The 25,722-nt window shown below is 45.3% G+C and overlaps 1 protein-coding gene across 1 annotated transcript in view; it reads left to right on the forward strand.

The window, feature by feature from the left end:
* The window catches only part of LOC138351095 (uncharacterized protein DDB_G0292186-like), a 29,877-nt gene extending 4,997 nt beyond the window's left edge, over positions 1 to 24,880 (forward strand). Inside the window, exons 2-3 of the mRNA XM_069302723.1 lie at positions 13,874 to 14,384; positions 24,503 to 24,880. Of these exons, the coding sequence (XP_069158824.1) occupies positions 13,874 to 14,384; positions 24,503 to 24,880 (889 nt within the window). The remainder of the gene's footprint in view (positions 1 to 13,873; positions 14,385 to 24,502) is intronic.
* Positions 24,881 to 25,722: the final 842 nt, after the last annotated feature.

Below are 25,722 nucleotides of genomic sequence, written 5' to 3' on the forward strand. Positions count from 1 at the left end.
AAATCAACTCAGCTGACATACACCAAGAAACGAGGAACGGGAAAGTACATCCATCTACTCCCGGATGATGTACTGAAAGGTCGTGATTGATGTACTGAAAGGTCGTGATTGATGTACTGAAAGGTCGTGATTGATGTACTGAAAGGTCGTGATTGATGTACACATAGGTCGTGATTGATGTGGTTGTGTTCCATGAAGTGCAATAGGAAATAATAATTGGAGGTCAAAGGTGAAGAGCATTAGCACACGAAGCAAAGGCGTGTCGATAATCTAGGGTCAAAGTTCAATAACAAGGGCCAGTGACAAGGGGGCCAGGGTACAAGGCCCTTAGCAGTCAATGTCTTGGAGCAAATGACCACCAGCAAGGACCTCTTGACAACAACACTATGAATACAATATTCTTACGCTGGGCGGTAGAGTGGAAGCCACACACACACACACACACACACACACACACACACACACACACCACACACACACACACACACACAAACAGGGGCCTCGTAGCCTGGTGGATAGCGCGCAGGACTCGTAATTCTGTGGCGCGGGTTCGATTCCCGCACGAGGCAGAAACAAATGGGCAAAAGTTTCTTTCACCCTAAGTGCCCCTGTTACCTAGCAGTAAATAGGTACCTGGGAGTTAGTCAGCTGTCACGGGCTGCTTCCTGGGGTGTGTGTGTGTGTGTGTGGTGTGAAAAAAAAAAAGTAGTTAGTAAACAGTTGATTGACAGTTGAGAGGCGGGCCGAAAGAGCAAAGCTCAACCCCCGCAAGAACACAACTAGTAAACACACACACACACACACACACACACACACACACACACACACACACACACACACACACTGAATATAAACTACTCACAGAGTGTAACCAACACTATTTTTGGGCGTTCTGTGTTTCCTGGGGATCTACAACAAGGGATTGTTTGTTACCAATTATTTCAGTATCATTAATATTTCTGTCTAGGAAGCGGCAGCATTTCGGCCACATTCTCGTCGCTTACGAAGAGAAAAATGACACCTTTTCAAAAATGAAAAGGCATTAAATGCTCGATAATTGTAAAGATAATGTCGCAAGGAGTTGATTACCTTAAGGGATGATTAATTAGTGACTTGGTAATGAGTGGCATTCATCTTTCTATATACAGTCTTCAAGGTGATATAATCATATAATAATTTCATACGTATTATGGAAATTACATATATCTGGTATATAGTGACCAGACCACACACTAGAATGTGAAGGAACGACGACGTTTTGATCCGTCCTGGACCATTCTCAAGTAGATTCGACTTGAGAATGGTCCAGGACGGACTGAAACGTCGTCGTCCCTTCACATTCTAGTGTGTGGTCTGGTCATCACACTTTAGCCACGTTATTGTGACTCATCGCCTGCATCTGGTATATATATATATATATAAATACTGACCATACATATACCATTCATACCTGCACTATGAATATCATACATCATCCTGGAGCCTCACTAATACTCAGGCAATGACTATGGGGACACAACCACACACACACCATCACTCAGGTAAGGCATGAGTCTCTGTGGACAACTCAATTCTGGTTGTGGCCAACCGAGAGGACACAGGTGTCTCGCTAGTTTGTTGAGATTAATACAAGTCATTTGCTCTGTAATCACTGTAATCCCCAGAGCGTGAGGAGGAGGAGGAGGAGGCGGAGCACCAAGCACAATGGTCCGAAAAGATAACAACCTAACCTAACCGCAAGTATCAACATGGTCCGGTTGTCCCTTGTAACTCCACCTGGGTTTCGACTCTTGAGCGACAGGTTGGTTAGCCAGGTATTGCCGCTGGAGGCCAAATTGGAATAATTTGGGAGAGACGTCAACCCGTCAGTAGACCGCGACATTGAGCTGATTGACAGCTGACCACAGCCCAGCTCATTCTATTTTGTCTACATTAGTGTTATCTGGAGTCGGGTGTCGTGTGTGGATGAGCCAGCGCCTCCGCGATGAATCAGAAATTTCCGGTTGGGTTGTTAAGCGCCGCTTGAAGCGTGTCTATTACCTCGTCTGTGGAGACACTAGCGAATAGAATGGAACACTGATGGTGTTAGCGAGGAGGGCAACCTCGGTGCTAGCGAGGAGGCCACCGTGGTGTTAGCGAGGGGGCCACCGTGGTGTAAGCGAGGGGGCCACCGTGGTGTTAGCGAGGGGGCCACCGTGGTGTTAGCGAGGGGGCCACCGTGGTGTTAGCGAGGGACCACCGTGGTGCTACCAAGGACCACCATAGTGCAAGCAAGGACCACCATAGTGCAAGCAAGGACCACCATAGTGCTAGCAAGGACCACCATAGTGCTAGCAAGGACCACCATAGTGCTAGCAAGGACCACCATAGTGCTAGCAAGGACCACCACAGTGCTAGCAAGGACCACCACAGTGCAAGCAAGGACCACCATAGTGCAAGCAAGGACCACCATAGTGCTAGCAAGGACCACCATAGTGCTAGCAAGGACCACCACAGTGCTAGCAAGGACCACCACAGTGCTAGCAAGGACCACCACAGTGCTAGCAAAGACCACCATAGTGCAAGCAAGGACCACCATAGTGCTAGCAAGGACCACCACAGTGCTAGCAAGGACCACCATGGTGCTAACAAGAACCACCACAGTGCTAGCAAGGACCACCATGGTGCTAACAAGAACCACCACAGTGCTAGCAAGGACCACCATGGTGCTAGCAAGTTTGATACTACTAAACAAGACGAGAGACAGACCACAAACAGACACCCACCACCTGTCAGCATCGAATTCGCGTGGGTAATTTGGACCATTCTTAAAAATAACGTTAATAATGACATAATATCCCATGGTTCACCCCCGTCGACCACTCGGACCCACGACGGTACGAAACAGCTCTATTAACTACATCCTTCCACCGACGACTGTTGATCCCAGAAGTTTAGACAAACACAGTCATTGAGACCAACTAATTGTAGGACAACAAAACCTAACTTGGCCCTCACACTCACTCATAAATCTCATAATAACATTTCCTGTAGTTCCTCCCAATCCCTCATCCCTTCCCCTCCCCCTTAATCCTCACCTTACCAAAATCCTTTCATCGTAAAAAGTCGCTAAATCGGAAATTGGTGTAAAATAAAGAAAAGATGAGATAAATGGATAAAAAAAAAAATAGAGATTGGCGTCTTGTGGAAAACAACGCGGAGGTACGTTTATGAAAGGCTCGTTCGCTCGTAATTAGTCTGATCAGATGTCATCACAATCGTGAGTAATATTACTCAATTAGTTCCTAAAATTCAAATGTAATTTGTTGTAGGAGACGTGTACCGAGGTTGGGGAGGGAGAGGAGGGGGTGTACCTGTACCTGCAGATGTACCTGCAGGTACAGTTACATCTGCCGGTACAGCTGGAACTTGTCATTCGGATTAAAGTACTTTTCCACCTATCATTAAATACTTGTTTTGACTTTCAACTGAAATTTAGCACCGAGGCTTACGGCCCCCGACGGTAACTTTAGAGAACTCTTCTCTCGTAGCTCCTTCGCTAATGGGCTGTACACAACGCTCTTCGTAGCAGAAGGAAGGAACTATCAGGGGGGAAAGCCATTACGACTACACAGCACTTGGAAGGGGTCAGGATAAAGATTTGGGATGGGACGGGGGAAAAGGAATGGTGCCCAACCACTTGGACGGTCGGGGATTGAATGCCGACCTGAATGAAGCAAGACCGTCGCTCTGCCGTCCAGCCCAAGTGGATAGATAAAGGCAAGAGTACAAATACAAAATACAGTAATTGAATGTTGTATATTATAAGACGATGTGTATGCATGTACCACCGACTAGTCATGTCTGAAGCATGACTAGTAGCAATGGTATATTACTGACAGTGAAGTCTAAATCACACTGTCAGATCTGCATGATGGTGAACATGGTTCATTAAGTGGTCACTATCCCTCACTGCATTACACGTTGGGGAACCCCACGTCACTATTAATGGTCACTTGACACAAATGAATGAACACAAGCAACAGCCTTGTGGATCAAACTCTCACAAGTCAAGCCTGGCCTCGGGCCGGGCTTAGGGAGTAGAAGAACTCCCAGAACCCCATCAACCAGGTAATATTATTAAATGTCTCAAAGTCCACATTGAAAGACTGAACCCATTCTACCAAATATACATTCTCGAATCCTAATGATATTCTATGCAACAGGCTGTTTGGAAACATTAAAAAAATCTGCAATTGCATTGTTGCTAAACAGCTGTTATGTCGGGTAACAAGAGAATCCTGGACGAAAGTAACAGACTGTTACGTCTGTTACTTTCACTGACGATAGCAATGACCAGAAGAGAAAGGAACTATCAAGAGAAAGCGCCATTGCGACTTGGGGTCAGGATAAGGATTTGGGATGGGACGAAGGGAAAAAGAATGGTGCCCAACCACTTAGACGGTCAGGGATTGAACACCATTCTGCATGAAGCGAGACCGTTGCTCTACCGTCCACTCCAAGAGGTAATGACCAGTGCATCTTAGAGAAATGTCCCTCTTACGGTGTGTGGACAGTCAAATGAGAAATGGAAAGATGGCGTTTACATGTGGTGGTTGTGAAATGACATTATGTGTCGTCACTGCAGGTGTAGTTGCATCTGCAGGTGTAGCTACAGGTGTAGGTACAGGTACAGGAGCGGGTAGAGGTGCATCTGCAAGATTGTGCAACACAGGGGTATAGTGGGATGTTGAACCATCCCTGAACCATGATTCAGGGAAGCGTAACTAGGTACTTTAATTCAATTTAGCGTATTTCAGGGTCTCGTGACGCCGGGTAGCGTGACGCAGTTTAGTGAGACGCAGCCTAGAGTGACGCAAGGTAGCATGATATAGTGTGTTGTGATGTTTAACGTAAAAAATATAACAGAAATATTGTTTTTGGCAATTAATTCCCCTAAAACTAGTGTGTTTAGGGGGGGGGGAGGCGACCGTGACAATTTCACACTCATGGGACAGGTGAGACGGGTGAGGTGTGAGACGGGGAACGTGTGTGAGACAGGTGCTGTTTTGAGATCAGTGAGAGAGTACAGGTGAGGCTTGGAAACAGGTTAGGTGTTGGACAGGTCAGATGTGTGACAGATAAAAGGGTGTGACAGGTGAGACGTGAGGCAGATGAGGAGTGAGGCAGATCATGTGAAGTTGAGTCCAAATGATGAGGCAAGTGAGGTATGGACAAGATGAGGGAGTATGACAGATAACATGTGATAGAGACGATGGGGGTGAAGACAGATGAGAGTGGGACAGAATGACAGGACAGGTGAGAATGGAACAAAATGACAGGACAGGCGAGGTGTAGAACAGTTAAAATGTTAGACAGGTAAGGTGTAGAACAGTTAAAATGTTAGACAGGTAAGGTGTGAGACAGGTGAAGGATACAACAGGTGTCGAGGGGTGAAGTAGGAACTGGTTTTGAAAAACAACAACAAACCACTTGTGAGAAAATGTTTAAGATCTTCAAGTAAGCAACTTGAAGATCCTGTTCTGGCTGAAGGCGGCTGGCGATACCAGGGTAGAGGAAGCGGCTGTTGTCTCCTCTCACAAGAGGAGGAGGAAAGAGCAGTCCTACAGAAAGAATGGAACTGCAGGTCGGCGTTCAATCCCCGACCGTCCAAATGGTTTGGCATCCTTATCCTGACCCCTTCCCAGTGCTATATAGAGTCGTAATGACTTGACGCTTTCCCCTGACAATTCCCTCCCTCAGTATCAAGTTACATCATATTCATTCGTTAATTCGGTGTATTACATAGTTTATAATCATCCAAAAACAATTTTAATAGTAATTTTTAGTTAAAAAAATCGTAACGTCGTTTTCTGTTTGATTTGAAAATACCAGAAACTATATATATTACTGTGAGATAGAGACGTCTGGCTAGCTATCCTTCACAACGTCAAAGGTGCGATACTACTGTACAAATTAAATGCTCTCTAATACTGACGCTACCTCGGATAGGTTTAGAGGTAAGTACCTAGGTTAGAACGCTCCTGGCTAGAACAAAAAGGCACTTTCCAGTTGACACTTGCCAACCTCTGACAGCGGGCTGTACATGTGTCAAATGGCAAACACAGGATCGATAACATCTGACTAGGCTTGTCAGACATGTGGCTGAGGAGCAGGTACAGATGTTGATGTGATGTCGCACCCTGCCATGTTGTGTGCGACAACATCATATTCTACAACACGAGAATATTAGCCCAAGGTGTGTGTGGCGTGAGGGGCCCAGAGAGCCTCGGACCGCCAGAGTAAACACCGGCCCCTCGAATTACCTTCTCTCTGAATGATGGCACCAGAGGCGAGTCTACGGGATGGTATCAATTGATTGGACACGAGTATGTCACACGCCCAGTGGCCATTTCTCCATCCGACGAGAGACAAGCGGGATGTAACCCCCGCTACTACCTCCGTACACACAGCGCCTCTCCCTATCATCTCGTCGGGTGGGTATCAACCCCGTCGGACGACGCGACACGATCTCTTTACGATAGCACGCCACGAATGTCAACTTTGGGAAGCCTGGCTATCGTGTCATCAGTCTAAATTTAGTGTTTATACAACGTCACGATAGCATCTGGGAACCCCGAGCCTGGCTACTCGCCACGACCCATCAACAATATTGAGATATTACAAATCAAATTTAACCTGTGATTTTTGCGAGAGGAATTTGACGGGGGTAAAGTGAGTTTCGTCGTGATGATGGTGTTGTTAAGGGAGGGATTGTGAAGGCCGATAACTGTGACTTGTCCAGCACCACACCGTCGCTTGTCGGGATGACTACATTGGTCCAGAGTTCCAACACTGTGGTCCACGGCTCCAACACTGGTCCAATGGTTCCATACTACAAGCCCACAAACATCGCAGCTGGTTGGTATTATCACCACAAGTCCTCATCACCACCACAAAAACACACACCACTACAGCAGTCCCACATGACCGCATCGGACCCTTATCACCACCACAAGCCGTCACCACCACATTGCAACTTTGAATCGAAAAGAACTGAAAGATATAAAGCTCAAAGGGAAGGCAAGTTTTAATAGGTTGCAGAACAGACCAGAAACGGCGAAAGAGGAAAGGAAAACAAGAAAAGAAAGAGTAAGATAACAGAGGAGAGAATTAAACACGCAGAGAACATAAATGAGATTTCGGAGAAAGACCAGACAACACCTTTGTTGAAGCAGGAAAAGGTTCGGAGGGAAAGAAGAAAAGACAAGAAAGGGAACAAAAGACGATTGGACGAAAGATGAAAACTCTAACAGTGTTAAAGACTGAAAAAGCAATGTAATATCTGTGGTAATATGCAACCTACCAGAGCCTCAGGGAGACTCGTGGCAAATAAGAAAATGAAATGACAGAAATTCTACACAAAATCCAGGCTGGAGATGCAACAAGAGAAATAAAAGCATTTCTGCAGGCTACGTAAATTTCAGAAAGAAATCGACCTGTACAAGCTATTTTTTATGAACAGCAAGCCAGTCAATATATATATTTGGCAGAGAAGAGATATTTGAGGAATGATGAAAAGTACTATGTAGTGTTTATTAGACAAGACATGTCTAAGGGAGAGAGGTTATCTTCTTGAGGTTATCTTGAGATGATTTCGGGGCTTTAGTGTCCCCGCGGCCCGGTCCTCGACCAGGCCTCCACACAGGCAGCAAAGGCAGAGGCAGGCAGCAAAGAGACTCAGGGAACAAAAGCAAAAGAGAAATGCATAGAGACTAGGAAAATGCCACAAACAGGGGCACAGAATGAAGCAAATCTTGATACAGAGAGTGAAACACAGGGAAATCGTGAGGCGGAGCAGTTTAACAATGCCACAGAGAGTACTACAGAGGGAGATAGTAAGACTGCCTAGCCCAACGAAGCATTAACACAAAATAACAGACAAAAGTGACAAGTTCACTGTAGCGCCCTTCCCCCTATCAGACATAGAAATGCAACTACAGAAACAAATACCATTCAGGGAAAACAAAAGCAGCCAATTGGTATGAGTAGCATAAAAGTACACAAATGCAGATGGAATTGCAAATTAAGGAGAAGAATTACAGGAACGTGGCATAAGTACAACCGCCCTTGATCGCAATAACGAAAACAAAACTGACAAGTATCGTAAGGAACGCAATCTTCCCTCAAGAGTTTCAAGTAAAAGAACGATAGAATGATGAGAGAGGCAGGTGATGTAGCCCCGTTGATACAGCTACACCGGAGCTTAGAAGAAGTCAAATTAACAGCTGAATCTGACCAGAAAGCGTATGCAGGCGATGAGTCACAATAACGTGGCTGAAGTATGTTGACCAGACCACACACTAGAAGTTGAAGGGACGACGACGTTTCGGTCCGTCCTGGACCATTCTCAAGTCGACCATTCTCGACTTGAGAATGGTCAAGGACGGACCGAAACGTCGTCGTCCCTTCAACTTCTAGTGTGTGGTCTGGTCAACAGAAAGCGTATAGTAGGAATAGCAACAGTGGGAGGCGTGAAGATTGTAGTAGAAGTGATTTAGAATCCCCCCCCCCACCAAACAACAGAAGACCAAGTGAAGAATACAACAGATGCAATGGGATTTATCTGAAGGTAAAGGGAAAGGCAATAACAGTAACAAAGGGGGAAACACGAGCTTAAAATCCTAATACTGGGAGACTTGAACCACACAGACATAGACTGGATAAATAAGGATCCCCACGGGGGTGAAGAGACATGGAGAGCAAAGCTGGTAGACATGATAGACACACACTTCTTAAAGCAACATGTCACAGAACTAACAAGAGAGAGATGAAACGACCTACCAGCAACACTAGACTTGGTGTTTTCCTAAAATGAAGATGATGTTGAAAAAAATACAACCCACCAGCACCACCAAAACTGGCCAGCATAACAACCAAAATTGACCCACTTCAACACACACACACACACACACACACACACACACACACACACACAGGTATGCTACTAGACTAGTCCCAGAACTAAGAGGCATGAGTTATGAGGAAAGGCTGCGGGAAATGCACCTCACGACACTGGAAGACAGAAGAGTAAGGGGAGACATGATCACAACCTACAAAATCCTCAGGGGAATCGACCGGGTAAACAAGGACGAACTTTTCAACACTGGTGGGACGCGAACAAGGGGACACAGGTGGAAGCTGAGTACCCAAATGAGCCACAGAGACGTTAGATAGAACTTTTTCAGTGTCAGAGTAGTTAGCAAATGGAATGCATTAGGAAGTGATGTGGTGGAGGCTGACTCCATTCACAGTTTCAAATGTAGATATGATAGAGCCCAATAGGCTCAGGAATCTGTACACCAGTTGATTGACGGTTGAGAGGCGGGACCAAAGAGCCAGAGCTCAACCCCCGCAAGCACAATTAGGTGAGTACAATTAGGTGAGTACACACACACACAAAAATAAACCTGGCCCACATTACCACTAAAACATGGCCCGACACGGGCCAGACTACCAATGGCCCAAAACTCCCCCATCATCCCACTTCTGGGCTCCAGTAAGAAAAATGACCATTGGGGGATTAACTATACTTACGAGAGATAATTGAAATATATATATTAATCCGGCAAGATCATAAATCTAATTCAGAGCGTGAGTCCCAGCGTAGCATTTACAACTGAGGCAGGATATGGAATTACATCGCACTCATGCCATCAACTGAGGGTCCTCCAGTAGGTGATGCACACACAGAAAACGTGACAAGGGGGCATTACCACCAGCTGATTAAGACACATGGGACATAAAAACACTTTGCAGTAAATTATTTCGACTATCTGTTAGGGGGTGAAATATATATATATTAAGTATATAATAAAAACAAAAGTATTCACTTTGTTGATTATGATTAATGGGTATGAGAGAGAGAGAGAGAGAGAGAGAGAGAGAGAGAGAGAGAGAGAGAGAGAGAGAGAGAGAGAGAGAGAGAGAGAGAGAGAGAGAGAGAGAGAGAGAGAGAGAGAAAGAGAGAGAGTCACTAGCCAACACTCTGACAGACCCAGAAACGATTGGGCTTTCTTGTTACAGACACATCACAGCGAGACGCTTTACACCTCAAATCAATTGACTACAGGAAAGGAGTCCATAGTTACAGCCATTACAGTCTGCAGTTATGATCTTGGTGTGATGCCATGCCGACCGCCTGGGTGGGTGGGTGGCGTCGACTGGCCACCCACCACACTGTTACTGTGACTGGCCACCCACCTCACTGTTACTGTGACTGGCCACCCACCACACTGTTACTGTGACTGGCCACCCACCTCCCTGTTACTGTGACTGGCCACCCACCTCACTGTTACTGTGACTGGCCACCCACCTCACTGTTATTGTGACTGGCCACCCACCTCACTGTTACTGTGACTGGCAACCCACCTCACTGTTACTGTGACTGGCCACCCACCTCCCTGTTACTGTGACTGGCCACCCACCTCACTGTTATTGTGACTGGTCACCCACCTCACTGTTACTGTGACTGGCCACCCACCTCACTGTTACTGTGACTGGCCACCCATCTCCCTGTTACTGTGACTGGCCACCCACCTCACTGTTACTGTGACTGGCCACCCACCACACTGTTACTGTGACTGGCCACCCACCTCACTGTTACTGTGACTGGCCACCCACCTCACTGTTACTGTGACTGGCCACCCACCTCACTGTTACTGTGACTGGCCACCCACCTCCCTGTTACTGTGACTGGCCACCCACCTCACTGTTACTGTGACTGGCCACCCACCCACACTGTTACTGTGACTGGCCACCCACCACACTGTTACTGTGACTGGCCACCCGCCACACTGTTATTGTGACTGGCCACCCACCTCCCTGTTACTGTGACTGGCCACCCACCACACTGTTACTGTGACTGGCCACCCACCACACTGTTACTGTGACTGGTCACCCACCACACTGTTACTGTGACTGGCCACCCACCACACTGTTACTGTGACTGGCCACCCACCACACTGTTACTGTGACTGGCCACCCACCACACTGTTACTGTGACTGGCCACCCACCACACTGTTACTGTGACTGGCCACCCACCACACAGTTACTGTGACTGGCCACCCACCTCACTGTTACTGTGACTGGCCACCCACCTCCCTGTTACTGTGACTGGCCACCCACCTCACTGTTACTGTGACTGGCCACCCACCACACTGTTACTGTGACTGGCCACCCACCACACTGTTACTGGCCACCCACCACACTGTTACTGTGACTGGCCACCCGCCACACTGTTACTGTGACTGGCCACCCGCCACACTGTTACTGTGACTGACCACCCACCACACTGTTACTGTGACTGGCCACCCACCTCACTGTTACTGTGACTGGCCACCCACCACACTGTTACTGTGACTGGCCACCCACCTCACTGTTACTGTGACTGGCCACCCACCTCACTGTTACTGTGACTGGCCACCCACCTCACTGTTACTGTGACTGGCCACCCATCCCATCTTGTGACGTTTTATATATATATATATATATATATATATATATATATATATATATATATATATATATATATATATATATATATATATATATATACTCTTGCACTATAAGAAATTATTATTAATCTTGGACCAGGAAAAAATAAGGTTAATCATTGATTACTAAGAGGTCGGTCTCAGTGGGTCTTAGGAGGCGCCGAGGAAACGAAATATTAAAAAGACTAATTTGCTCTTGAATTTTAAAACGCTGACGTATAAATTATTACTCTCAGAGTGATACTGGGACACGGTTGACGTTAATTGAACGCAAATGGAATCATTAGCGTTCTTGTGTTTACATAATGAGGCTCCGCATCGCGTGTTTCATCCTCGTATCAGCTGTCATATCGATGGTTAGGTGCAGGGGGGGGGGGTTGGGGGGGAAGGGGTAGTTGGGTAATTACATCATAACACTGCCTGTGTCTTCTCCAGCACATGTGTACTCACCTAGTTGTACTCACCTAGTTGTGTTTGCGGGGGTTGAGCTCTGGCTCTTTGGTCCCGCCTCTCAACCGTCAATCAACAGGTGTACAGATTCCTGAGCCTATCGGGCTCTGTCATATCTACACTAGGATATGTGTGCGTGTGCGTGCGTGTGTGTGTGTGTGTGCGTGTGCGTGTGTGTGCGTGTGGACTGTTTCACCCAACAGCGAAACCCTCTGGTAACGCACCAGCATTTAATAGCCTGTTACCAGCGATCCTAAATCTCGATATTACCTATTAGCATGTTATCTCCCCATCTAATGTGTTTGTAGACGACGAGGGGTCGAGGGCTGGCTCTTCACTGCCCACGTGGGACCCTTTAGAGACCCCCAGAGACCTCCTTAGAGACCATAAGAGGCTTAAGAGACCTTACCGGAGGCCATGAGAGGCTTAGAGACCTCACCGGAGGCCATGAGAGGCTTAGAGACTTCCCCAGAGACCATGAGAAGCCCAAAGACCTCCCCGAAGACCAGGAGACCCCCAGAGTCCTCCCAGAGACCAGGAGAGGCCCAGAGACTTTAAGAGACCCCAAGGATCTCCCCGCAGACCTTTAGAGACCTCAGAGACCTCCCAGGCAACTTTTATCTATCCATCTCTAACCACCTCACCTCCTCCTCCTCCTCCGGTAATTGACTGCTAGTTAACCCAAACCAAGTGGACTCTGTTATTAGGGAAATCGTATAGGCCCCAGTTCGATTAGTTCCGAGTGATGGAGAATTGATTGAAAATTTCGGGTAAAAGTTGGGTGATGGTGAGTGGTGGTAGGTTGTCTAGTGATGGTGAGTGGTGGTGGAGGGTTGTCTAGGGTGATGGTGAGTGGTAGTGGGTTGTCTAGGGTGATGGTGAGTGATGGAGGGTTGACTAGGGTGATGGTGAATTGTGGAGGAGGATTGTCTAGTGATGGTGAGTGGTGGTGGGTTGTCTAGGGTGTTGGTGAGTGGTGGAGGGTTGTCTAGTGATGGTGAGTGGTGGAGGAGGGTTGTCTAGTGATGGTGAGTGGTGGAGGAGGATTGTCTAGTGATGGTGAGTTGTGGAGGATTATCTAGTGTAATGGTGAATTGGTGGAGGGGTGTCTAGGGTGATAGTGAATGGTGAAGGGAAATGATTATCAATAGGGGTAGAACAATGACCAATAATATCACAATAAGGGCGGTAGGGAAGGTAGTTATCAGGACTAAGTCATTACGACTGTAACGCAATTGGAAGGAATCACGATAAGGGGGAGTTTGGGATGAGACGGGAAAGGGTGATGATGGGACGGGGGGAAAAGGAATGGTGCCCAACCACTTGGATGATCGGGGATTGAACACCGACCAGCAAGAGACGAGACCGTCGCTCTACCGTCCACTCCAGTCCCAGTGGTTGGGCCAATAATAGACTAATAACGTCTGATAAAAGGGGGAGTAATCATTATTAGGTGGGAGTAATGAGTAATAATAGGGAGAGTAATGACTATAATAGGGTAGAAATGACTAATAGTAGGGGAATCATGTCTAATAATAGATGAGTGATGACTCATAATTGGAAAGTAATGAATACACATGAATGCATGATGGATACTGATGGATCAATTGATGAGTTCTTATGGTGCTGTGATGAATAGAGAAGTGATAAGCGCTGATAATAGATTGATGCTCACTGATAAGCTATTGATGAACTCCGACGGGGAGTCATATGAATATTGATGAAAGGGGGGAAAATGAGTTCAAACAAAAAGGATTGATGAGTACGGGGAATGATGAGTATACTAACGCTGAGTATAAGTCCACGCATGAGTGAATATAGCTGAGTACATCGAAAAATGTTTTATCACATGAAAGGATAAAAAATGATGAATTGCCAATGGCTTCAGAGGTAACTGTGAACAAAATAATGGCTTCAGAGGTAACTGTGAACAAAATAACAGCTTCAGAGGTAACTGTGAACAAAATAACAGCTTCAGAGGTAACTGTGAACAAAATAACAACTTCAGAGGTAACTGTGAACAAAATAACGGCTTCAGAGGTAACTGTGAACAAAATAACGGCTTCAGAGGTAACTGTGAACAAAATAACAACTTCAGAGGTAACTGTGAACAAAATAACAGCTTCAGAAGTAACTGTGAACAAAATAACAGCTTCAGAAGTAACTGTGAACAAAATAACAACTTCAGAAGTAACTGTGAACAAAATAACAACTTCAGAAGTAACTGTGAACAAAATAACAACTTCAGAAGTAACTGTGAACACAATATCGGCTTCAGAAGTAACTGTGAAAAAATAACAACTTCAGAAGTAACTGTGAACAAAATAACAACTTCAGAAGTAACTGTGAACAAAATAACAACTTCAGAAGTAACTGTGAACAAAATAACAACTTCAGAAGTAACTGTGAACAAAAGTAACATTTCCATTGATCTCAGAAACCTAAACCTCATAAATTATTATGAGTGATGGTGAGGTGACTGAAAGTGATTAATGATAGTGAAATACAGGTAAAAAAATACATAGCAACAATGAAAATAAAATATAACAAACCAAATATAACATTATCAGATCATAGATATGTAAATGAGAATTTTATCTAAATATATCCACATGAGAAAAAGGTAAAATTCTACATATCTTTCAGTTGCAATTTATGACATGATGAAGATAGCTCAAGAGGGTGAGGTAAAAAATGATTACTAATTAGTAAAGACGAAGGAGCTAATCAGCACGATGCTAATGGTGGCTGTGATGCTGCAGATAACAGTGATAACGAGGATGCTGATAGAGGCGATGATGCTGGAGATAAAGAGAGAGAGAGAGAGAGAGAGAGAGAGAGAGAGAGAGAGAGAGAGAGAGAGAGAGAGAGAGAGAGAGAGAGAGAGAGAGAGAGAGAGAGAAATATGTAAGGAAACAAAAACTAATTATGTGGCCACAACAGTACACCACATGGCCAAGAAAGTACACTATATGGCCAAGATAGTACACTACATGGCCAAGATAGTACACCACATAGCCAAGATAGTACACCACATGACGACAACAGTACACAACATAGCCAAGATAGTACACCACATAGCCATGATAGTACACACAGGAACACAAGCCATAAATCTTGTCGACTGGTCACTCTCCTAAATGAATAACTCACACCTGCCTGTGTGGGGTGACCTCTGAAGGGGGCCCACAACTGACCTTTGACCCGCTAATAACCTTCCTGAACACGCGACCTAACCTTATCTTCTGAACGATCTTTCCTCCTCCTCCACCATTCTCCTGTTCCTTAATTCCCCCCCCCCCCCCTTACCCCTGCCTTCACCTCGTCCTCTTCTCTCTGTGAGGACGCCGTTCCTACTCGCTAATTGCCTAGTATGATTTGAACAGGTTGTCGGCGATTGGGACGGCTCTCTCGCGGGAATGCCAGAAGGAACAGTTGTCTCTATCAGGTACTATCACTGTTAGACCAGTGTATGTTGTTGGTGTATGTTTCTCCTGTGTATGCTGGATGTGTATTTTGCCAGTGAATATTGTTAATACAGATAAAATTGTGACTAAAGTTTTTTTTAGAGCCTAAGGGGAAAAATAGTAGGCAAAAAATTTATATAATTCAATTTCATCCTCTAAAATCGTTAGGACGAAATTCCATTACTGTGAGAGAGGCTGCGAGATATGTCTCACCTCCTACGACCTTTAGGGAAATGTCTTACCTCCTACGACCCCTTAGGGAAATGTCTCACCTCCCACGACCCTTAGGGAAATGTCTCACCTCCTACGACCTTTAGGGAAATGTCTCACCTCCCACGACCCTTAGGGACATGTCTCACCTCCCACGACCCTTAGGGAAATGACTCACCTCCCACGACCCTTAGGGACATGTCTCACCTTCCACGACCCTTAGGGACATGTCTCACCTCCACGACCCTTAGGGAAATGTCTCACCTCCTACGACCCTTAGGGAAATGTCTCACCTCCTACGACCTTTAGGGAAATGTCTCCACCCTCCCACGACCCTTAGGAAATGTCTCTCACCTCACACGGACCCTTAGGACATGTCTCACCTCCTACGACCCTTAGGGAAATGTCTCACCCTCCTACGACCCTTAGGGAAATGCTTCATCTCCCACGAACCAAACACGGGAACGTGACATGAAGCGGAAAGGTGCTCTACTGTGGCCCTCATCTCCCTGAACTCTACGCCAGTCACAAGAGCAGAACGCAACAGGTGATAGGGACACTTCTGGTAACTATTAAATTGACTGCATCTTGGGTGATGAAGTCATAATGGTCTGCGTTAAATATATGACTTATTGCTCATAGTCAGTATTTGGCTTATAATAAGTACATATGTGGTATATTGCAACAGCAGGGATATGTGTCCTGAGACCTCTTGATTACCGCTGGAGGCGAGTTCTTCGTCTGCATCAAGAACTTCAACCAGAACATTCGCAAGGCGGGGCCCAGGAGGCCTAGCTTGTCCCTGCAAGCACATCAAGGTGAGCACAGCAGACCACACCGCCACATACAGTCGTAAGGCCACATCAGATACGGATAATTGCTCCTTAATTAAAACATCAGGAGTGAGGTGGTTAATCCATAGTGACGCACAAGGAGACGACGCCAGTAATTAACCATCATTCTTCAGTTGATTAATGGCTTAAAGTAGGACCTTACCGCTCTTGTGAAGTGAGCGCGTCCCTACCCCGCCTAGTGCGTCCCTCTCACAAGGTGAGGAGGGGGCTCCCACAAGGTGAGGGGGGCTCTCACAAGGTGAGGGGGGCTCTCACAAGGTGAGGGGGGAGGCTCTCACATGGTGAGGGGGGAGCTCTCACAAGGTGAGGGGGGGAGCTCTCACAAGGTGAGGGAGGCTCTCACAAGGTGAGGGGGGCTCTCACAAGGTGAGGGGGGCTCTCACAAGGTGAGGTGGGCTCTCACAAGGTGAGAGGGGGCTCTCACAAGGTGAGGGGGCTCTCACAAGGTGAGGAGGGGGGCTCTCACAAGGTGAGGGGGCTCTCACAAGGTGAGGGGGGCTCTCACAAGGTGAGGGGGGCTCTCACAAGGTGAGGGGGGCTCTCACAAGGTGAGGGGGGGCTCTCACAAGGTGAGGGGGGCTCTCACAATGGTTGAGGGGGGCTCTCACAAGGTGAGGGGGGCTCTCACAAGGTGAGGGGGCTCTCACAAGGTGAGGGGGGGCTCTCACAAAGTGAGGGGGGCTCTCACAGGTAAGGGGGCCTCTCACAAGGTGAAGGGGGCTCTCACAAGGTGAGGGGGGCTTTTCCCAAGATCAGGGGGAGCTCTCACAAGGTAAGGGGGGCTCTCACAAGATGAGGGGGGGGCTTTCCCAAGATCAGGGGGGAGGGCGCTCTCACAAGGTAAGGGGGGCTCTCACGGGGCAAGTGCCTCAGGACCCCTAAAGGATGTACTTGAATCTCAGACTGCATTGTAGTCTTGACCATGTCGTGCTGTAGTGGGTCTACGGCGTGTACGTAGGAGTGCCAAGTGTGCAGGTTCGAATCTTCTTCATGGCTCCTACTGATTTTCTCATTGATACATCACGTTAATCATATCCTGGTGCATCAGGTGCTTTATTGCTAACGTTTCTAGTAATATATTCCTTATTTCGAACATTAATGCATTGATTATTTAGGATCAAATTCTAACTAATCATGACTCTCAGATCCCTTTCGCAATCTCAACACCATCCCGCCGATATCCTGTAACTCTGGCATCATTACTTAGCCTCAAAACCTTACATTTGTCAGCATTTAAACTGCATCTGCCAAATATTTTCATCATTTCAAAACCCTATCTAGATCCTTTTGAAGTGATTTTGAGTCTTCTTACGAGTATACTTACTTTCCGATTTTCGTACCGTCGGTAAATTTCCAAATATTGCTGCTTAAGCCTGAATCTGAATAATTTGTATATATTATAAATAACAGAGGTCCCAGGGACAGAGCCTTGAGGCACTCCACTTACTCCATTGGGAGTTAACCACTCGTGGTTAACTATTGGAGTAGTTTGTCATCAAACTGGTGCATGTTCGGGCCGCACTGAACATGCCCCAATGTCCTAGTGAAGCAATATAGTGTCCTATAGTGAAGCAATATGGTGTTCTATAGTGAAAGCAATATAGTGTCCTATAGGAAGCAATATAGTGTCCTATAGTGAAGTAATATAGTGTTCCTATAGTGAAGTAATATAGTGTCCTATAGTGAAGCAATATAGTGTCCTATAGTGAAGCAATATAGTGTCCTATAGTGAAGCAATATAGTGTCCTAAAGTGAAGCCATATAGTGTCCTATAGTGAAGCAATATAGTGTCCTATAGTGAAGTAATATAGTGTCCTATAGTGAAGTAATATGGTGTTCTATAGTGAAGCAATATAGTGTCCTATAGTGAAGCAATATAGTGTCCTATAGTGAAGCAATATAGTGGCCTAAAGTGAAGCAATATAGTGTCCTATAGTGAAGCAATATAGTGTCCTATGGTGAAGCAATATAGTGTCCTATAGTGAAGCAATATGGTGTCCTATAGTGAAGCAATATAGTGTCCTATGGTGAAGCAATATAGTGTCCTATAGTGAAGCAATATAGTGTCCTATAGTGAAGCAATATAGTGTCCTATAGTGAATCAATTCGGTGTCCCAGAGAAGCAATACAATTTGTTATTGATGACTTTATTAGCCATAATGTATCTATTTTTGTAGTTGGGTTTCGAGCCTCGAACTTGGTACTGGAAATCGGTTAGGTAATTCAACGCTTCGTTTCTCAAACCATTCTATATCCTGATTCCCAGTTACTGTCGGTTGCAAGGGGGGATAAACAGCGAAATGGCTAACTATGGCTAACAGACTCGCCCTGCTTAGGGTTCGAACACAAGATTTTTAGGTTTGTCAGTCAAGTGTGCCTACGCCTTAACGTCTCCTTGAAGGTTGCTAACGTCTTGTTCAAGGATTCTTAGCGTCTTACTGAAGCATTTGGGATTTTTAGTATTATTTGCCAACTTCTTTAATGAACTTGTTAGCTGCTCGGTTAAACTTGCCAGCTACTTGACAACGCTTGTCAGCCGTTTTTAGTGAAGGTTCCCAACATCTTTGTAAACAGTAATGACGTCTCAGCAAATTTGGCAGATTGTGAGTCCTGTTTGACAGCTTCTTCGAGAGCTTTAGCAAGCTGATCAGACAAGCTTACTAGTGTAGCGTGTCAGTGCCTTAATTAAGGAAGTTAACCAACTTCTTAGTAAAGCTTATGATCGTCTTAGTGACGGGAGAAAAAGTTTCAGTCAGGTTTTTTTTCCCAAAATCTGCGTTTGCTATTTTATGCAAATTCATTTTCCTCTAACTTAAAATTGTCTGATACTAAACTGATGTTAAATTATTTTCCTTTATAGTCTAATATATACGTTTGCATATATTTTTTTATATGTTTTGACTTTATTTACTTCAATTTCCACCATTTTATTTACATCCATTTACATCCATCCATTTCCTACAAAGGAACGGGCTCACCATAGCCCGTGCTACTTGCAACTTTTTCTCCCAGGTAGCGAATCCACAGCAACATATACGCACAGTTTCTGTATGAATCAACACTTGAGGAATTATGAAACACTAAGACAAAAAAACGTGATAATTATCTCCGAGCAGTTTTCTTTATGTTCGTTTGAGACTTAATAACCAGGTAATAAGGTGTATTTACCAACGTCAGAGTCATCTTACGATAATTCCTATCTTAAGACGCCCATTGTACTGCAAGGTCGTCATCTATTACAAATCCCAACGTTAACTACGGCCTCCTCTGAGGCTGTCATCCTCTCGTCGGCTAATTTACACTGAAACGTATAAAGTACACCAGGGTAGTTTATCCTAGAAAAAGGTGAATCTTAATTATACTCTGGATAGCATATTTGTGGCCTCCAACGTAACACAAAGGAACAAAAGGCACGTCTTCCATAGTTAGACGTATAGCGAGAGAGAGAGAAGGAGTTTTTTGGGTCGAGGAGCCGTGATCTATCAACACAGACACACAGACCTTCCGTCCCTGGCGGACCTGGCCAAGTCGATCTCCACTTGTGTAACGTTCAGAGAGATGTTTTCAGGGCAGTTTGCTGTTATATATGCAGCTTGGGGGAGAGGCTTGGCTCCAGACACAGTTTGTGTAGCGTGTTTCTCAGGCTCGGCTAGTAACACAAATATGTGCATAAATTTTCCCAAATAAAAGAGAGCAAGAGAGAGAGAGAGGGAGAGAGAGAGAGAGAGAGAGCGAAAGAGAGCGAGAGAGAGCGAGAGAGAGCGAGAGCGAGAGCGAGAGCGAGAGAGAGAGAGAGCGAGAGAGAGAGAGAGAGCAGCGAGAGCGAGAGAGGGAGAGAGAGAGAGAGAGAGAGAGAGGAGAGAGAGAGAGAGAGAGAGAGAAGAGAGAGAGAGAGAGAGCGAAGAGAGAGAGAGCGAGAGAGAGAGAGAGCGAGAGAGAGGAGCAGAGAGAGAGAGAGAGAGAGAGAGAGAGAGAGAGAGAAGAGAGAGAGAGAGAGAGAGAGGAGAGAGGAGAGAGAGCGAGAGAGAGAGAGAGAGAGAGAGAGAGAGAGCGAGAGAGAGAGAGAGAGAGAGAGAGAGAGAGAGAGCGAGAGAGAGAGAGAGAGAGAGAGAGAGAGAGAGAGAGAGAGAGAGAGAGAGAGAGAGAGAGAGAGCGAGAGAGAGAGAGCGAGAGAGAGAGAGAGAGAGACCCTACATAAACCCTTCAGCTTGTGCAACAAGGGTTCGCTAACTGCTCCCTACATAAACCCTCAACACCAGAAACAAAGACCCGTCCACGTCCCCTACAAGATAGGATAGAAATTATCCACTTAGAGCACAACAATGCAAGGCACTTAACCCACCGGGGGAGGGGCTCAAAAGAGAGCTGCGGGAACAAATCGCGCGTGAGAGAGGGCTTCGGCGTGGCCTCTGACCACACCACTTCATAAACAACCAAACAGAAGGACCCGAACTAAAGGGAAGCCTCTTCGTTCTCCCTTCCCAGCTGATGAAACACTGCCCCGACCCCCACCCACCCCATCCTGCCTTTGGTGAATAGGCTCCCCCTTTGCTAATTAGGGTGTAGTTCCCCCCCGAAGAAGAATCTCATTACTGGAACATGTTTTCGGCCACCTAGGGAGAAAACTCAATATAAATGATCCGGTAATTAGCCCTCCCACCTGCCTGCTGGGCCAAGCTGGTATTAAAGCTCCGAGATTTACGTAGCTTCCCAGAGAATCTTTCAACTCCGCTTGCGTCGCCGGGGAGTAAGGACGGCGGGAGTATATATTGTTTCTTAAAAATGCCTGACTAGAGGTGAGGACCTGAACTCACCGAGAGATAATGAAGAAGAATGACCATCGTAGAACATCTTACTTCTTTCTTCAACAGATTTTGAGTTAGTGACTTCCTTTGAGGCGAGTGTGCGCGTGTACTCGCGTGGTGATATTCATGTACTTGTGCTTGCTGGGGGTTGAGCTTGGGTTCTGTAGTTCCGCCTCTCAACTTTCACTCAACTGCGGTACAGATTTCCGAGCCCACTGGGCTCGGTCATGTCTGTGTCTGGAGTTTGTCTCCGCCACTTCATTTTTTTAGTGCATTTACTGGCACTTTAAAATATTGTTTATAATATCTATGTGGCTTCAGTCTTTCCTTATATCTCATCCTTCTCAGCTCTGGGACCAGTGTTGTGGGATGACACCTGACTTTTCTCACTTTATTTTGTGTTCAACAAGTTAAGAACTCCACGTATCACATGTTTCAAAATCGTTCTGACATATATGGCATGCGGGGTTCGAAAGGCCTGTGTACTAAGATTTCTGAAAGAAGTTCTGAATGACAATATTAGTTTGATCTGGGCCTCAGAACACAGGTTCAACTCCTAGATCCTTCTTTGCTAGATATTGGAAGAATTTCATCTCTCATTTGATTATATCTTCCGACTTGTTGCCTACACATAGCTTTATTTACACTTGTCTGAGTTGAACTCAAGTAGCCACTGTTTCAATTCGTCGAAATCATTTTGTAAATTCACGAGAGGAAGACCATTTACATAGTTCAGAAACAAGGAAAGCTCTAAGACTGATACTGTTTTCTCAGTTACTCTCTGTTTTATGTCGCTTAGGTACTCCCGTACCCACTGAAACACTTTTCCTGTCAACCCTACCTGGCTTTTCAACTTTACGCTAGTGTCATGTGCGGTATACCGAAGGCTTTCTAATAACCGAAAAATATGCGTTTTGCCTCTCTAGCTCATGGACTCCGCCTTTCTAACCGTCGGTAATCTAATGCATTAATTCCCGACCTATTTTTCTTCTATCAAATCTACTACATACATTTCTCTCACTTACTTCCCCTGGATGCAACCCATAGTAGCTATTTAATTCCCAAGTACCTATTCACTTCCAGGCGAACAGATGCATTAGGTGAAAGGAGCTCTACGCATTTGTGTGTGTGTGTGTGTGAGTGTGTGTGTGTGTGTGTGTGTGTGTTCGTGCACATAAATTCACATACATGTCTGTGAACACATGCAGCATATGGACACATACAAAGCAGATTCATCATTATGTTCGAGTTTTATGTCTATCTCCTACATAAACATCTCGCATGTGAATGTTTTTGAGTTCCTCCCTCTGTTCATAAACATGTTAATACTCACCCCGACATCCAAACTTCTATGATGAAAGGAGAATAAAAGAATAAACATATAGAAATATGTTCTATAATGTTTAACACTAATAAACACCAAACAAAGAATACAAAATATACTGCAGTATGAATATAAAAGAAAACAAACAAAAGAAAACTTGATTAAAACATAGATATAATAGATAAGATACGTGTATCCCTTCAGTCAGAAGACCCACTATAAAAAACCTTTAATAGAAATCATCTAAATTATTAAAATGAGTAAAAAAAAAAACAAATCCCGCGAAGAACCTTATAGTTGGTTAGCTTGAAGATAATGTAAAGTGGCAGCGAGGGTTGATTTAGCGCTCAAGAGTGGCTATACTCTCGTAACATTCTGCCATAAGCTGTGATATCATTATTAGCGGGCCGCACCTGCAGGCGTGGCCCGGGCCGCCGTCTGCTGCAGCGTCGTCCGGCTCACCAGCATCTCTCCCCCCTTCCCCTGGAGGAGGTGCGCTCATTACCCAAGAGTTTATGGTCTCCTAACCTGGCAGGCAGCGAGTGGTTATATGTTGTAAACACTGACATGTGTGTGTGGCCCCGATCCTGGGTCTTGGGTTATGTATGTGTGGCCCCGTTCCTGGGTCTTGGGTTATGTATGTGTGGCCCCGATCCTGGGTCTTGGGTTATGTATGTGTGGCCCCGATCCTGGGTCTTGGGTTATGTATGTGTGGCCCCGATCCTGGGTCTTGGGTTATGTATGTGTGGCCCCGATCCTGGGTCTTGGGTTATGTGTGTGTGGCCCCGATCCTGGGTCTTGGGTTATGTATGTGTGGCCCCGATCCTGGGTCTTGGGTTATGTGTGTGTGGCCCCGATCCTGGGTCTTGGGTTATGTATGTGTGGCCCCGATCCTGGGTCTTGGGTTATGTATGTGTGGCCCCGATCCTGGGTCTTGGGTTATGTGTGTGTGGCCCCGATCCTGGGTCTTGGGTTATGTATGTGGGGCCCCGATCCTGGGTCTTGGGTTATGTGTGTGTGGCCCCGATCCTGGGTCTTGGGTTATGTATGTGTGGCCCTGGTCCATACTTGATAAGATATGGCCCCCCGGTCTTCCATGTCCCTTGATAAGGTATGACCCCGGTCGTTCATGGTCCCTTGATAAGGTATGGCCACCCGGTCTTCCATGTCCCTTGATAAGGTATGACCCCGGTCGTTCATGGTCCCTTGATAAGGTATGGCCCCCCGGTCGTCCATGGCCCCTTCATAAGGTATGACCCCGGTCGTCCATGGTCCCTTGATAAGGTATGACCCCCGTCGTTCATGGTCCCTTGATAAGGCATGGCCCCGGTCGTCCTTAACTGTGTCAGGGGCCGGTACGGTACAACTAATATCGTGAATTCGGATCCATATTACATGAGCTGTGTGTTACCAGGGATTTTCAACCCACGTGAAATCATCACCTGGGATGAAACATCATCATCAAAGTTGTTTTTCATCCCTGATGATGAATGCAAAATCCCGAGGCTTTGTAAATTTTGTTGATTTTTTTACATTTTTGTTTTGCTTGTTTGTTGTCTCTTAAATTTTATATTATTGATTTTATGTTAATATATTAAGTTACCTGTTGTCTTCTGCCTGGAATAATTTATCTATTACTGTTGTTAATTAGATATAATTTTTGTTCTAGAATTATATGTCATATAGGCTTTAGCATTTTAATTATATTGTTTGTTATTTATAATTAAAATCATGTGTTAGCGAAAATAATATTACCATTTTCTTCTACATAATTTTGTTAATTATTTCAATTATTAACGCGTAGACTGTTTTATAAATACAATTTTTGTATTTGAATAAATGGTAACTCTTGTACAGATATTAATACGGATTTTTAATCGAAATTCAACTTTAAATATAAAAATAAAACGCAACATCAGCCAAGAACATCTTAAGGAAGATTATGAGAACCTTCAAGTCAAGGAACGACTCTATAGCGATCGTACTTGTCAAAGCTTCCACCTTTTCCACCTTGAATGCTGCTCGATACTCTCCTCCTCTTTCAAGGCAGGAGAGCGATATGAAATAGAAACACAGAGAACATTATTATCCCTACATAGTCACTGCAAAGTTCCTCAATCACAGGGACCAACTCATAGCACTCAAAATGTACTTTTTGAAAAGGAGAAGAGAGAGGTATCTCAAAATAATTACATGGACGGTCATGTTCCCAAAAAATTACACAAAGAAATATAAACTTTTGGAACGAAAGATGTGGCAAGAAATGCAGAATACCCAGTGAAGAATAAGGTGCTGAGGGCACTAGGAACACACTGAGCATCAAATCCAGGCATTTGAGCATAAATTATCAGCATTTGAGCATCGTAATACAAAAGATAACTTAGCTTAGGTTTCTCTACTACTTCTGTATTTGATAGAACATGTTTTTTTTTGTTAAAAATTGTTAAAATGTTACCCCTTTTGTTATGGTGATCTCAATCTCCTATGAATATGGATAACCTTGGCGCTGTTTGCCTGATGATCCATTCATCACCTGGTGGTGTGTGGGTGTACTCACCTAGTTGTACTCAGTTGTGCTTGCGGGGGTTGAGCTCTGGCTCTTTGGTCCCGCCTCTCAACTGTCAATCAACTGGTGTACAGGTTCCTGAGCCTATTGGGCTCAATCATATCTACACTTGAAACTGTGTATGGAGTCAGCCTCCACCACATCACTTCCTAATGCATTCCATTTGTCAACTACTCTGACACTAAAAAAGTTCTTTCTAATATTTCTGTGGCTCATTTAGGCACTCAATTTCTACCTGTGTCCCTTAGTGCGTGTGGCCCTTGTGTTAAATAGTCTGTCTTTATCTACCCTATCAATTCCTCTGAGAATCTTGTATGTGGTGATCATGTTCCCTCTAAGTCTTCTGTCTCCCAGTGACGTGAGGTTTAATTCCCGTAGTCTTTCCTCGTAGCTCATACCCCTCAGTTCGGGTACTAGTCTGGTGGCAAACCTTTGAACCTTTTCAAAGGTTTGCCACCATACTAGTACCCGTGTGTGTGTGTGTGTGTTTACTAGTTATGTTTTTGCGGGG

This window comes from Procambarus clarkii, chromosome 48 (genome assembly GCF_040958095.1).
Source record: "Procambarus clarkii isolate CNS0578487 chromosome 48, FALCON_Pclarkii_2.0, whole genome shotgun sequence".
NCBI lineage: Eukaryota > Metazoa > Arthropoda > Malacostraca > Decapoda > Cambaridae > Procambarus > Procambarus clarkii.